Source organism: Neolamprologus multifasciatus, chromosome 16 (genome assembly GCF_963576455.1).
Source record: "Neolamprologus multifasciatus chromosome 16, fNeoMul1.2, whole genome shotgun sequence".
NCBI classification, from domain to species: domain Eukaryota; kingdom Metazoa; phylum Chordata; class Actinopteri; order Cichliformes; family Cichlidae; genus Neolamprologus; species Neolamprologus multifasciatus.
In genome coordinates this window covers 31364117-31378874 of record NC_140454.1, presented here as the reverse complement: position 1 = coordinate 31378874, position 14758 = coordinate 31364117, and the positions used below count along the sequence as shown (strand labels likewise).

The 14758-nt window shown below is 40.2% G+C and overlaps 1 protein-coding gene and 1 long non-coding RNA gene across 6 annotated transcripts in view; both read right to left on the bottom strand.

The window, feature by feature from the left end:
- LOC146501073 (uncharacterized) overlaps positions 1-14758 on the bottom strand; it is a 404586-nt gene that overhangs the window by 164472 nt on the left and 225356 nt on the right. The window lies entirely within an intron of this gene.
- slc39a10 (solute carrier family 39 member 10) overlaps positions 1-14758 on the bottom strand; it is a 34891-nt gene that overhangs the window by 10431 nt on the left and 9702 nt on the right. For 3 of the 5 annotated variants that reach the window (XM_085135199.1, XM_085135198.1, XM_085135202.1), the window contains exons 2-4: positions 10797-10875; positions 5798-7012; positions 4775-4952 (exon numbers count right to left, since the gene is read on the bottom strand). In XM_085135199.1, coding sequence (XP_084991325.1) covers positions 4775-4952; positions 5798-6991 — 1372 coding nt within the window. In that variant the 5' untranslated portion in view covers positions 6992-7012; positions 10797-10875. The other 2 variants (XM_085135200.1, XM_085135201.1) reach the window with 2 other exon arrangements.

The following is a 14758-nucleotide window of genomic DNA, read 5'->3' as shown; positions in this document are numbered from 1 at the left end:
CAGAGAACATGTTTATAAGTGCGCTCTACCTCTTGAAGCAGCAGACTACAGCTATTAGTCTCTTCAGAGCCGCTTTACTGATTCCACACATTACAAAGAGCGGCTCATCGTGAGACAAAACGGTCAATCTGTATTCAAATCTCTTCACTAACACTCACTTTGTTGTTTTTATCATAACCACCATTTTCAATGTACATTATATAAGTGAAGTTTTACAGATGAATGCTTTTCTATTTGTTGCTATCATGCGGAACAACGTGTAACCCTGAGAGGCAACTGTACATCAGCCAGACAGTCCATCGCCACATCACCGCAGGTCCTTCACACTCACGCAGCTCATCTCCTTCTCTATCTCATTACCTGTATGCAGCTGTGGTTGTGTGGGCGGGTGTATGTATGTGTGTGTGCTTAGGCGTAGACATGGAGGTGGGCAGGGGGTTTGCAGCAGGGCAATTTAAAGGCGGTGATAAGGGAACAGAGGAGAGAACGAAAGAGACCAACTTCTCTCCAATTACGCATCTCCTGTGAGCCACGGCTCAGAAAAATGGCCCCCGGTGTCGCTTAGGCTCTCCTAATTGGCACGGCGCAAAAAAAGAGGGGAGTGGGGACCAGAAAGAAGTGAACTGCAAATTTTCCGAGCTCCCCCGCGGGTGCTGGCAGGAGGTAAATGAGAGGCAGCTCTGCAGCTTGTGGTGACGTCTATGGTTGAATCTTGGTGCACCATCTCTGAAAATCTAGCGCCTCTAGTTTTGCACTAATGAGGAGCCGTTGCTGCCCTTTTGACTTGTTTGTGCAGTCCTCCTCGTCATCGTTACGCTTTTAAAGAAGTATTATTATTTATGTTTTCAGGGGCGTTTACACTTTTGCCCGAAGCCCGTATGACACAGGTTTCTCCAGGAGGAAGCGTGTGCTTAACAATTAAGGCACTTTGGGAATTTCTCCAACCTCACAGCTGAACTTCAGTCCCTTTTGTCTAATTCTGTCCCCGGTGTAAACCTATCAAGTGTAAATCCGTCTTTAGTCACAAAAGCCGCTCCTCTAATTAAAAGTAAATCTAATGACCCAAAGTCACTGTGATGTCTAATTTGCAGCATGTACACAAAAACAAACACACTTACACAGCAGGGGTCACACAAAACAAGAGAACTCACAAATTGAGACAGAACTCATTATGCTTTTCCCTAATTTTCTGTCATACACAAACCATTATAATGCTGGATATTCATATTTGGCTAAAGTTTCACATAATGAGGTCAGTCCATAGACTAATCCCACAAAGCCAAAAGACTCCAGCTGCTCAATTACAGCAGAAATCATAACTACAGTAATTACAGTTATTTTCCACCAATAATAACTATATTCAACTGTTTAATTTAACACCACGCAGCAGTAGCTACACTTGACCGAGATGAACACCATGTCTTAAGAGACCAACACGGAGACAGACAGAGTAAACTGTTAATAGTCCTTCCACAGGCTCACCAATGGTAATTCTGGAGCTGCACTAAACAGTAAGTCTGAGCTTTCAGGACACCGCTGTAAAGGAAGGAAGGTGGGTGTGATTTCTATAGAAACGCTGAGCTTTGCTGTGAAAATTCATGGGAAAAAGTCTCATTGTCCCCTGGTTTGACTCACAGCTAGCTGCACACAGCAGTTCCTGTTGTTAGCCAAAGTCTGAGGACAACTAGTTTTATTAAGACTGAGCTTGTAGTTCATAGTTTGACTTAATACCACAACTACAAAGAGATGCTGCTGCTAAGGATGTTTCTCAGGAGTTTCTGATCCTTGAAGGTTAAAGTTCTGAATTTTTTTCCAGCCTAACCTTGAAAATTGACGTGAAATCAGTCCTTGACTAAATCGAATACCTACGTTTTTTTCCTTATAATGTTTTTCTTGTAAATTTATTATTTTAATCTAGAGATTTTTTTCTCATTATCCCCCTTCACACCTTCTCTTTGCACGGGACAGACACTGAAATAACTTAAAGGGAGGCTGGAGATGAACTCACACTGAGCTTACAGAGGATGAGCTACACCGAGGCCCATTAAGTTAAAGAAAGATTATTTTTAAACATGAATCATGCAAAGCTACTCTAGCAGAATCCAAGAAAACAAATACAGAGCTGGAAACGAGCATAAGGTCCCCTTTAACTGCCACAACGTGATTAGACTGATTATTACACAAGTTTACAAAATACTGTAATCCCAGATGGCTTTGTGTAATCTATTCTGAGATTTGCATGCTGAGCCCACCAATATAAACACATTAATGTCCCGTAAAGCGTAAATTCAAAGAAACCCAAAGATGTGCAGTCTGTCTTGTATTTTTGGTTTGCAGTAGCTGAGATTACTGCTCCTCCTTTGATTTGTACGAAGCTTTTATGGCTTCGAGTTTTATTTCACGACCTGTAACTCATTAACTTTTAAACGCTATGATTTTATAATTTGCATTCCTATAAACCTGGAAACGTTGTAAGGTCTCAGAGCAGGACTTAATACCGACCTTCTGTCTTTATAGCTCCGCTTTTGTCCTTTTTTGGTTTTCAGATTTTCTTTTTTTGAATATTATTGATTGGATGATGTGATCAGAATATAAACTGAGAGAAGAAAGCTCACTGAAAGAAAGAAGTAGTTGGTCACTCAAAGGGACACAAATGGTCCTTCTTTGCTCGATTTAGAAAAGACAAAAAAGGACCACTTGTTCACTGCCATGGCAACTGAAATAATTTAATAAGGAGAAGAGACAGATGGAAAGCTCCAAACACAGATTGTGAGTGCTGCAGTTAGGTGTGTGTTTTTTCACATATTTTTCTTTTTTCTGTTTAAAACAAAACCACTACTTTTAAGTCAGTTTAGTTTCACTTTGTTTACAATTTTAGTTTTTAGCGCTCAAAGTCACAGATTTCCTAGTCTCAGTAAACACACCAAAGCTGCCACCCTCTGTGTGTTGAAGACTTAAACTAAAGACGTCCACAAATACATGTTTACATGAAGTCTATGCTTGAGCTATAGTTCAGTTAACTCAAACTTTTCCCAAACTTTTTGTTTTTTCTTTAGTTAACTATATAAAAAAAAGCCCTGAACCACAGATGAGATTCACAGTGGTTCCACAAACCTTCAGCCAACCTGACAGGCTACACACTGAGCAGAAGCTCATGAGGTCAGCGTCATGCCTACAGCAGCAGACGCCATAAAAAACCTCTTGAGTGGTTTTAGAGGAAGATTTCCGTCTCGAACAAAGGTTAGTGTGAGACAACCGTGCAGCAGGTTCGATATAAAGAACAAAGTACATGTTTAGCAGTAAGCAGGAAAAAGCCTCCTGGACAATGACGACATCGTTCACTGCTTTGAGTGACTCGAGTCTCAAATTTCTCCGAGTCTACATTATTAGCGAGAACTGATGTTACGCCTTCCTTCAGCTGTAAATAAAACTCGTGTTGTGTAAATACATGAAGCAATTTGAGCATAAGAAGCACTCTTCAACGACTGCTCTGGCTTCCAATACTCAGTTGTTCCTTTTTGTTAAACTAATGTCACTGCTCAAACTGCTCTCCTGTGTCTCCTCTGCAGCTCTGCACAGCAGAAGGATGCCGCAGAGGTATAGTTACACAAAAATCACATTTTCGTTTCCAAAACCTTGATCTTGGAGTCACGTTTGAGCGCACAAAAACAAAACTGTTTTATTTATTTATTTGAATTAAAACTTTTCGAATTGTCAAAGTTGCCAAAATGAAAATGAATACTGTAAAGAAGACAAGACGTCACCGGTTTAATGTTAAGTATATTGTAAATTAAATGTGATCAACTCTACTCCGGATTAGTCTTAATATTGATTAAGAAAAACACTACATACACCCACCGGCTGCTTCATTTGTTCCACCTTGTTAATGTGACAGGAGTGGCATCTGCCACTGCTGTCACCTTTCTGCTTCACAGTTTGCCGTGTTGTGAGTCAAACCAGAGCAGAGACGCTCTTCTGCGTTGCAACAAGTGGTTGTTTGTATTGCTGTTGCATTCAAATCAGCTCAAAGCAGTTTAGCTATAAGTAAAAGCGTATTTTATATATTATACTAAATATTTTAACATTTATATTTAATGTTTCTAATATTTTTTTTTAACATTTTTATTACTCTGTTTTGGGTCCAGTTTGGCACACATTGCCCTGTCCCCTTACTATCAGGCTCTGAAAATTAAAATAAAATAAAATCAGTAAAAGATAGCGGCAGTACCAGAAAATAAAAGTCTCAATATAAAATACGGCTTAACCGTTTTAAAGAAACATTATATATTTTGCAGATCTTCCACTCTTCCCTAAGAGAGGAGCTCCAGGTTACATAAAGAGAGCATTACATTAATGTTTTATGATGGGAGTCCCTGTGGTTTTACACTTATGAAGAAAGCAGTTTCCTATGGCCGATGGCATCAGACAAAACCCTGACTTACAGTGTGCTTTGTTAACCATGTTTTTTAATGTTTCACTGTGACTTTTTCCTCTATTCCAATTTCTTACCACCATATTCAGAGTCTCAACAATATCATAATAGTAGATGCTTTTTAGTCCACCTTCCGTGACTGCTTAGCTTGCTGGTCTCACACCAAGTATCCAAAACAAGGATAAAACACTGGCTTCAGCTGCATTTTGTCATCCAAAAGAATGAAATGAAAATAAAATGAGCACCGTGGACTGAACTAAGCAGCTGACACTCAATGAAATTAATATTTCTCCTTTATATGTGGTTTTTTTCCCCTGAGCAGATCAATAAGTTTGCTCTTACCAGAACTGGCAGGCTCAAAGGCTTCCTGCTCCACATCCATCTGCTCGTAATGGAGGATGCAGACCCGCCTGTCTATTTGGTAGAGCAAGGCGGGACACAGATATGCAAACTGGCGGGGGGAGATGAGCGAGTCGGGATTCAGGCCATAGTAGGTGAGGAGCTGAGTGAGGTTCAAACACTGGAGTGAGAAGGTGAGAACATGAAAATATAAATAAACGCAGGGAACCACTGACAAAACTGAAAAACATTACAAATAACAGAATCACTTCTTTAAAGTCAAATTTCACTCAAACACAATGTGAGCTGCAGCAAAAGACAGATTTTATGTTAAGGGAATTTCACTTTGGCATTACTGACTGATCCAAACACATCCTCGAGGAAAGCCAACCATTCATTTAAAAATGCTGAGAGAGTCCAAACACAGAAAACCAACACAATATAATAACTTAAGCAGTAGTGGCACTGATAACTTATTAGAACAATAGCATTTAAATAAAAATCTGGTTCCTTGTGTCTGTTTATTTAATCCTTCTTGTTTTTTGTCCTTTTGTGAAAAAATACACATTTATTATAAACAAGTGGACTGTTTTCAAGGCTTTCAGATTTCCTCACACTATATTTAACTTCATCAGGGTCGTTATGGAATAGTTTTAGTTTGTCTGTCTGTTTTTTAGCGGGATTGCTTAAAACTTTATGGACAGTGTCACATGTAAATTTGACCAGTTAATTGTTTTGATGTTTCCAAGAAAATCTAAATCTAGTCCAGATTCAAATATCCTGCTGGATCCATGGGTTCAATTAATGTATGACTTTGATGTTATTTTTAGAGTTGGCAGGAGTAACAGATCAATAAAATAAAAAAATGGCACAGGCTGCCAATCAGAAAATAGGTGGGTTAAAGATGGGGGAAAGGAAGCAAAGGAGCCAGGAATGATGCAAAACTATCACAAAAGTTAAAAAAGCAAAGTGGAAATCACAACAGGTGCATTTAATAAAAAAATAAAATAAAATAAAAAATCTTACCTCCTCATGCTGATGGGTTAATCCACCTGGATGACCAGCTGGCATGGAGACCGGCAGAGTGGGCACGGGAAGTGCCCCCGGTGCCTCTCTCTTATCTTTATGAGAGTGGCTGTGACCATGTGTGTGGTTATGGTCATGAGTGTTGTCATGGTCGTGGTCATCAGATGCAGGTGTGTGAGAAGATGTGGTTTTGTCTCGCCCTCGCTGTCCTCTGACTCTTCCCGGTTTCCGGGGTTTCTTGGGTCGGTTTTCTGTCGGGGTGGGCTGCAGCCTCTGGGGCGCCTGAGATGGCTCCAGCTTTTCCTGGTCGAGGTGAGTGCCGCCTATGTCTGTGTGCACTTCATGAATATGATTGTAGTCATGTTCATGATCACTGTGGTTGCTGTGGTCGTGATCAGGGTGAGGCTGAGAAGACAGGTCCCTGTGGTTAACCTGCTGGTGTTTGTGCTCTTCATCATGTGTGTGATTGTGATTGTTGTGGTCGCCAAAGTTGTGTGTGTCATGTTGATGGTCATTCTCCTCTAATTTAGTGTGATTGTGATCGTGATCATGTTCATGATCGTGATCGTGATCGTGATCGTGATCATGGTCGTGATCATGTTCATGTTCATGCTCTGTCGGTCCAGCAGTGGTTTGGCTGCACCGAGTGGGAGCTCCTTCTGTGTGTGGATGCTGAGAGTCTTGTTTTTGGTGTGGACGCATCTGTGTGGTGTGACTGTGCCGGTGGCCCTGGCCCTGGCCCTGGCCGTGGCTGTGGCCAGCGTTAGTGGATGAATGTCCGTGCAGCATATCCAACACCTCGAGGTGGGCTACATGGTCATGGCCCAGATCCTCATGATCCAAACCTACAACCTTCACTTCTCCCAATCCCAAGCTAAACAACAGACTCTGAAAGCCCTTGAAATCTAACCGGTCTTCCTGGCCATAGCGCCTGAAAAGCTGCTGGATGTAGAAGCGCTGTTCCTCCTCAAGAGTATCCCCAGCGTGCCCACTCTTGGACCCTGGGGACTCTGTGACCGCTCTCACGTATGGAGCCTCAGAAATCTGCAGGTCGCTGTGAGCGCTGTCGTGATCATTGTGGTGATGCCCATCGTGCTGATGGTGGTGTCCTCCTTCATGGCAGTGGCTGCACTGATGGAAGAGGAACGTGAGCACACACAGGAAACAGAACTTGGTGTGCATGTGGACTCGCATTGTCCTCTCAATTCTCGTCACCTGCAATAAATAAATAAATAAATGGATAAATAAGTAAAAGAATAAGACTGTGACAAAAGCACTGAACTGATCTAAAGCCTGGATTCCTGTTGTACTTGCCTGTTATAGCGTCAGGCTCCCATGGAGCTAATGCATACTTCTATGGTACACTGTAATGTAAATTCTCCATAGATGGGTCTGCGTGGTCTCACAAACTAGGCAGACATGTGGACATCAACTCATGGACACAAGGGGAAGTGTTAAGTGTAATCTAGCCTTTTTAGTCCCAAGTAAAACTTCACAATTAATCTTTTCTTTTAAGATAATCAGCACCACACTGCTGAGTTGTACTATGCTGATTAGTGCATCAGCAAATCAATCTACGAGAACAAATAAAGGTCTTTTATTTAGCTTTGCATTTCATTTACTTTTACTTTTAAGTTGATTGTATTTTGCATCTTTTTGTTTTCCTTGATAAGTTTGTAGTGCAGTAAAAATCATTTTAAAAATAATGTTGCTATTTCACTTGTTGAAACCCATTTTAATATACTTGATATAATTTTGAGTCTAATGAGTTTTAATTTGTATTAATTTATGTGGCTACACAACATGTTTGATCATAAGTAAAAATAAATTTAAAAAATCATACTTATTCATTTGGAATATTATTTTTAGCAGTGAGGATATATTTCCTCATTGTCACCAAATCATAGTGGATCCGAATCTTGATTTATTCATCTGGTAGCTGTGTCATTACAAAATATGTATTTATATGCAAACAAAACTTATTTAGTTCGTTTCCTGTTATTGTTTCCCTTGATTTGTTCTCTTTAGATAGCAGCTTTGATTAAACAGTCAACAATGATTAAATCACCTCAATGAGACTCTGGTTACAGTCAACAAACAACACACCTTAATTATGGTCTGGCCTTAGATAAGAACAAATAAAACGGACACAGTTTCATAGTGAAACTATACTTTTTCAAAATGTGGCAATGCAACAAGGAATAATAAAATCTTCCAGAATAAAAGCAAACAACCAAATGTTATTGGTCTATGGTACATACGGGAACACCATATAAAATAAGAGTAATTACAAACACGAGCCACTAGTATCAGATTACACAATCTTGAGGTCATTAAAATCTGCGATCAATATCAGGCTTACTAACACAATAACACACTGACATCCTCCAGTTTAAAAGTTCACATACAATGTTAGACACACACAAAAAGATGCGAGATAAAAAGCTGGCACACCACAGACAAAAAGACGATTCAAAGCTGCTACCTCCAGCTTAGAATAACAGATCTAATGACTGAATCACAAAGCCTTCTGGAGCATAAATTTGTGTAACAAATTGCTTGTTTTCCCCATACTTTAAAATGCCTGAAGCAGCAGTATCATTCCAGTCAAATGATCCTCATAAGGTCTCTCGTGAAGCCCGTGGGTGGGTGATGCGAGAGAGGAGGGGTGGAGAGAAATAAAGAGAGGTCATATGAGGAATACTGCTGGATAATGGTGCGATGGCACACAGAAGAGACCAGATAAATGTGTGTAATCGCTCCTTCACACACACACTTCAGCTTGTTAGTAAAGTTTATAGTGCATTTACAGCATGCACATCATGAGGGAATAAATCTGTGTTGTGCAGACCGCAAATACTGTTGAAAACAAAGAGGATGATAGATCCTTCTCACAGCTGTCAAGGCTACTAACAACAGACTGCACACTGTAGGCATGTGTGAGAACCACAAACAAAGAACATCACAATTTAACCGCATTGATTTATTTCTGGATATCCACAAAACAGCAAGAAATATTAAAATAGAAACTCAAAGGAAAGGAAACAGATCTGTGCACAAAAACTTTCCTTGGTTAAGAGTATAAGGAGAATCTATCCAATGACAATATTTTATTTCATCTTAGGATGATGCATAGTTTTCCTTCCTATAAGATAAAAATATCTCCTTAAATGCGTAACACAAGAGTCATACCCACAACAAAAAAAGCCTTTTAAATCTATGCACTCAACCAGTGACGCCTTCTGATACAAATAGATTTCCACTCAAATTTATAACAAAAGGAAAATTCTAGAAGAAGCCAATCAACATAAAATCAACGCCCCATTCATTCATCAGTGCCTTAATCACTGTCCAGACAGCATCAGTAGCTTATCAGCCAAAGACTATTAGCTCACAATGGAGTTCAGAATCAGTGTGTTACAGACTTTTGCAATATAACGCCATTTTTTCTGTTTTAAATCAGAATCAGAATACTTTATTAATCCCGAAGGAAATTAGGGGAAATTAAATGAACACCATAATTGTTGCTCTCTGCACCAATTACAGTAAACAGACCCAAACCTCTACAAACACATTTAAACCGCATTCAAGCAAACACCTTCAAAAGGTGGTTAAACATTTCAAAACCACAAAAAATTCAGTTACTTAATCCCAGCCTTACTCTGAAACTAAAATCAAGCCAACTTACCACAGTGTGCTCTTGAATGAATGGTGTGTGAAATTTGAATGAGGGCGTTCTGACTCAAGGTTGCAGTAGTTACGTGTGGTTGGAAGCGTACTTCGCCGCTGCCGGCAAGACGGTGTTTATAAACATGAGACAGCAGTGACCTATGAACCTTACAGCAGATAGGTTGGGGCAAAGCAAGACCTATTTTTAAGAGCACACCCTCTCAGCAGCAACAGAGCCTGCGATGTCTCCTGACTGGAGTCTTTGTTGTGCTTGGCCTTCATTGGAAACAACAGAATCTCTATTGAGTGCTACAGTTTAATTGTGTGATACAAAAACTAATGTAAAACGTAAGCAAGAAAAATCAATTTTAAGGGATATTTTTTTCCTCTCTGGAATTTTTATGTTCACATATACATGAATTGAGTATAAAATTGATTTCACTGAGCGGTCAGAGAACCGTTTAATCGCAGTTGTTTCAGTACATGTTAAGAAAATAATCCTATTATCACCAGTGTTTCCCACACACGCTTTACTTCCGTGGGCTGCTGAGGCATATAAACAGGTGCCTATGTACCTTGTTTGGCAACTCATATTAGAAATCTATCTATTCCTGTCTGAGGGAACAGAACCAATCAGACAATCCTCTAAATTTGTGTTTAAAGCCCCAGCTGTCATGTTGTCCCTACAGGCTGTCTTGCTAGCCAAGCTACTGTTGTGGGAATCCTTGATATCATTCAGCTGCTTTCCCAGAGAGGACATTGTCCCACGCTGGGATGAACTCCAACACTGTCTTGTACTGCAGCTGGTCGGTATATCCACTATCAGCTAGATCCACTAACAGAATCTGAAGCAACCGACACCAGTTTAAGCTTGTGGTGGGGCGTGGTCTGCGGTGGCGTGCAGGGAGGGCGGACGCACCTGCACGGCATCCGCAATCACGCCCGCCAGGTTAAAACACGGGGACTCAGGTGTGTGTGGTGATGTGGTGTGTGGTGAGATATTAAATAAAATGGCTGAGAACGCCGATCCCTGGACCCGCCGTGCCTTATTCTTGCCACAAAGCTCAAACACAGAAAGTATTTTGTATGAATGATTTGCAGAGGGAAAAATAAAAACAAACTTGTTACCCACCAAACAGGCCTCTGCCTTTCGACACAGGTAAGTCAGACTCTTTGCCTTAAACTAAATGTAGACTACGTGTTCACAAGGCAATTTTGAGCCAAGAAAAACCCTGATACATTTCCCCACATCCCCAACACAGTCACACACAGAACCTGAAGCTGTGGGAAATCTGATTACACAGCACACTGCAATAAGTTTTTCACTCACCAAACACTTCTTTGTCTGCTTGGCCCCCAGTCTTGGTGTAATTAAATGGGGGTGTAACAACTCTTCTGAAACTTGCACCCTGAAAAAAAGGAAGGCAGAGAAGTGAGAATCAGTCTTTCGCATAAAGAAAAGGTGATGAAGCATTATGGCAGTAACAAGCTCAACAACATCTAGGCGGATGGGCAAGAAGAGGTGGCCAGGATGAGGGAAGTCTAGGCTTCTCTGCTTGGACTGCTGCTGCAAATTGCCTCTATCATTCAGATAAGTGGTAAACAATGGAAGGATGGATGGAAAATCAGACTTCATGGACATATCTTCTGGGTCTGAAAAGGAAAGCCCGGCTGAAAATGGCTTAAACCCAAATACCAGCAGGGAGTGACTTTCCTTGCCAAAAGACGTACTAGAAATGTGTTTACTGAGATCATAGAATAAGGTAACTGGAGATTAGTTATATATAAGCTTCAAAAGAACAGCTCATGGACAATGGGGGGCTTTCAAATTTCAGTGATATTCATAGACAAATTCCTTTTGTAGACTTTGGTCTTCAGAAGGAGACACAAAGCCAGCTTGCAGTGTGAGCCTGTAGTCTCACAGTTTCAGTGCTCATAACATCTGGTTTCAGAAAGAAAACATGACAATGGCAAAAACACTCAGCTTTTACAAACCAATGGATAACATCACAGTGATGTCCATCTTTTATATACAGTCTAATGTAACCTGCAACATCTCAGTACCTTCTGCAGGTGACCCAGACCGTTGTACTACTGCATAATCTGTACTTGATCTTGTTTCTTTAGATATTTATACTTTAGATATTAAGAATTTGGGAAAGAAATTACCTTGTCAATGTAAACCTCTAGTGGATAAGCAGCACAACCTCTGGCCAATTTGCCCAAGGAACTACAACCATTATAGTGAGGCTATAAGTCCAAAAATAGAGCAAGGCCACATCGAGGCAACAGAATTAGATCTTGAGTGATACATATTCCCTGAGGACGATGGTGGCCAAATTTAATCTTTACACCTGAGGACAAATGGATAAATCTCACAACTAAATCAGCACACACAAAGACAGAAATGTGCATTTGCATTCTTGTTCTCAGATGGTGTGTGCGTGCATGGTGCAAGAAAGACTGGATGCATTGTTAACTTCTTTTATTTAATAGTTTTTATTTAACATTGCTGTTTGCACCTTCTTGTGATTGCCAGACACAGCAATAAAAAGAACAAGAAAGAAGTGCAGTTTCACCGAATGTGAATCTGAGACATTTACCAGAGAAGCGGAGAAAAGGAAATGGGTTTTTTATGTTCTCAGCTCTGGGATCACAAACAGAAGCAAAACAACCGAAAGGGAAAGGCTATCAACTCTAAGGTGACAGAAATTTAGCCAAGGGAAGAAAATTAAATCATTACGCATCAGCGCAGTAATTTATAGTACCCATAATCACCAATTAAAACTTAGTAAACACTAAATGGCTTTCAGTGGCTAACTGCACATATTAGCACCACCTGTATTAATTACCTGTTTTGAATGCACTCTACAATATTAGGCTTGACCTGACCAAGAAAATGGTCTGAAATCTGACTCAGTTTATATGGTGGAAATGTATTTTTGTTTTTCTATAAATGTTAAGAAATCTGACATCAGAACATGCCAAGAACACCATCATGTGCCCTGACCTTTAAAAAAAACAAACAAAAAAAACATGGCTGCATCTAGGGCTGTGCGATATGACCAAAATCTCATATCCCGATATAAGAATTCTATCGTCCGATAACGATATAAATCACAAAAATTTAACATTTTCTGTAAATTCTGGGAATCTCGGGCAGCTCGACTTGGTGAAGTGTTTCCAGCTGGGCGTCGCGTACCTGGAGTCGAGTGTTTTAACCGATGCTTGAAACTAAACATTTTTAGACATAAGTTGTAACGGCCGCCGTTTTCTTTGTGAGTATTTATTACACATTGTGCTGCAGGGAAAAGCCTGTTCTAACGTTTGAGTCTAAGGTTTATTTTTTTAGCACCTGGCGGCTCTTTTTTGCTTCTCATCTGTAAACACTCTGCGTCTTTCACGTGATTCAGTTTATTTTGATAAGTCTCAACAGGATCTTGAGCTTTATTGTGAAAGGTTAATGTGGAAACTAAACCAGCGGACACGCGATGGTTTTGCCGTCGTTGTTGCTAACAACAATGTATAAAAACAGGCGCTTGTCCATCTGTAGTGTGGTTATATTAAAAATAAGACAAAGAGAGAACTTTAGGAAATTAATATAGCCACTACAGTGACCATTACAACCATGAAAAAATATTGCCGTAAACAGTTTATTTTACGACACCACGAAACAAACGATAGCGTAAAATGACACGATAGACGTTTTTATATCGTTATCCGATATATATCGTTATATCGAACAGCCCTAGCTGCATCTGGATATTTGTAGCTTAATCACCAGGCTGGGTGGCTTTTCTTTAGCACCTTCTGAGATAAAAGTGGTAAATGCCCAATGTGCTTACATGAACAGTATAAGGCAATACACCAAATGAAAACTGTTGAATATAAGGCTGTTCTTCCTTCCCTGAGGACTTCAGGAACACTGAATTGTGCCATTTATGCGCCCCCAAGGAGGGGAAAGCTACAACCCAACTGTGCATCTGCAACATAGACCAGATGCTCCCATCCTCATTTTCAAAGCGTTTGACCACTGGCAGCTTTAAAGTCTCAACCTGACTTTAAACAGTATCTAGAAATCTCTCAGAGATGAACAGATGAAGAAAACTAAAAAAAACACCACTGCTGAATTCACTGCTAGGTTCTTACGTATGTTTATTTCATAAGAGGAGCAAACCTCTTATTCTGGTCCACCAACAGCACCCAAACCCTGAAGGGTTTTACTTAAGCACACTTCGGTCCAGAAGTCCAGAAGCTGTGTGTAATATTAGTTTAGGTGATACTCCAAACGACAATGGTGCTATATTATATTAAAAAAGAGACACTCTGAGCATCACTACTATTGTTCTACAACACACAAAATTAGAGAACATCTATAAGGTCTAATAATAGTTTATCTGACTGACTCCTGATTCATTCTGCAATCTGGAGCTACCATATGAGCAGGAATGTGTTATCTCATTGCCAAATGACTAAGCCGTACAGCTGAAAAAGCTAGCATTATAATACTTATAAATTAATCTTTAAAAACATGTCCTCGTTTCTCCTCAAAGTTGCTGATAACTAAAGGAATGCTGTTATTTCTCTGCAGGAAAAAAAAGAAAACCCAACTTTGACCTGTAAGCTGGTTCATATGATTCTCACACGACCATACACATACCTCTCATCTCGGCATGAGGTCGGTGTCTGCAGGGAAACAGGAATGAAGCAAAACATCAATTCTGGTACTAAAGACACGTAAGTGAAACCTCTCGTGTTCACTGTTACAAAACAAGTATATTGGTTTGTGCCAACAAGACCAATAAAAGAAACAATTTAATAAGAGATTTGTGAGGCTGGGAGATATATGCACATGGGTACTTTGTCACACTGCGTATTTGACTACAACTCCTTAGAAATGTAATTCTACTTAAAAAGCAATAAATGTACACATGGTTTCCCAGGTATTGCAATATTTTGAGCCCTTGAAATGTGATAAATCCCCCCAAAAGTCAGGCAGTTTTTCAGACCTGTGATGGTTACATCAGAGCGGATTAAGCCTCCACTTTTTGATCCACACCACTAAGCCGGGAAGCTACATAACTAAAACCTTGAGCCAAGTGGGGAATGGGAACACAACTTTTTTCTTGAGACAGGAAAAAAAACACAACATGTCAGAGAAGAGGTTTTTCTTAGTAAGGCCTCAGGCCCACATAAGAGGGCAGATGTCAGCTGCCACATGGACAAAACTGCCAGCAGATGGTCTGAGGAAAAAATGAAGGACCACAGTCTGGCGTGGCAGGAGAGGAAACA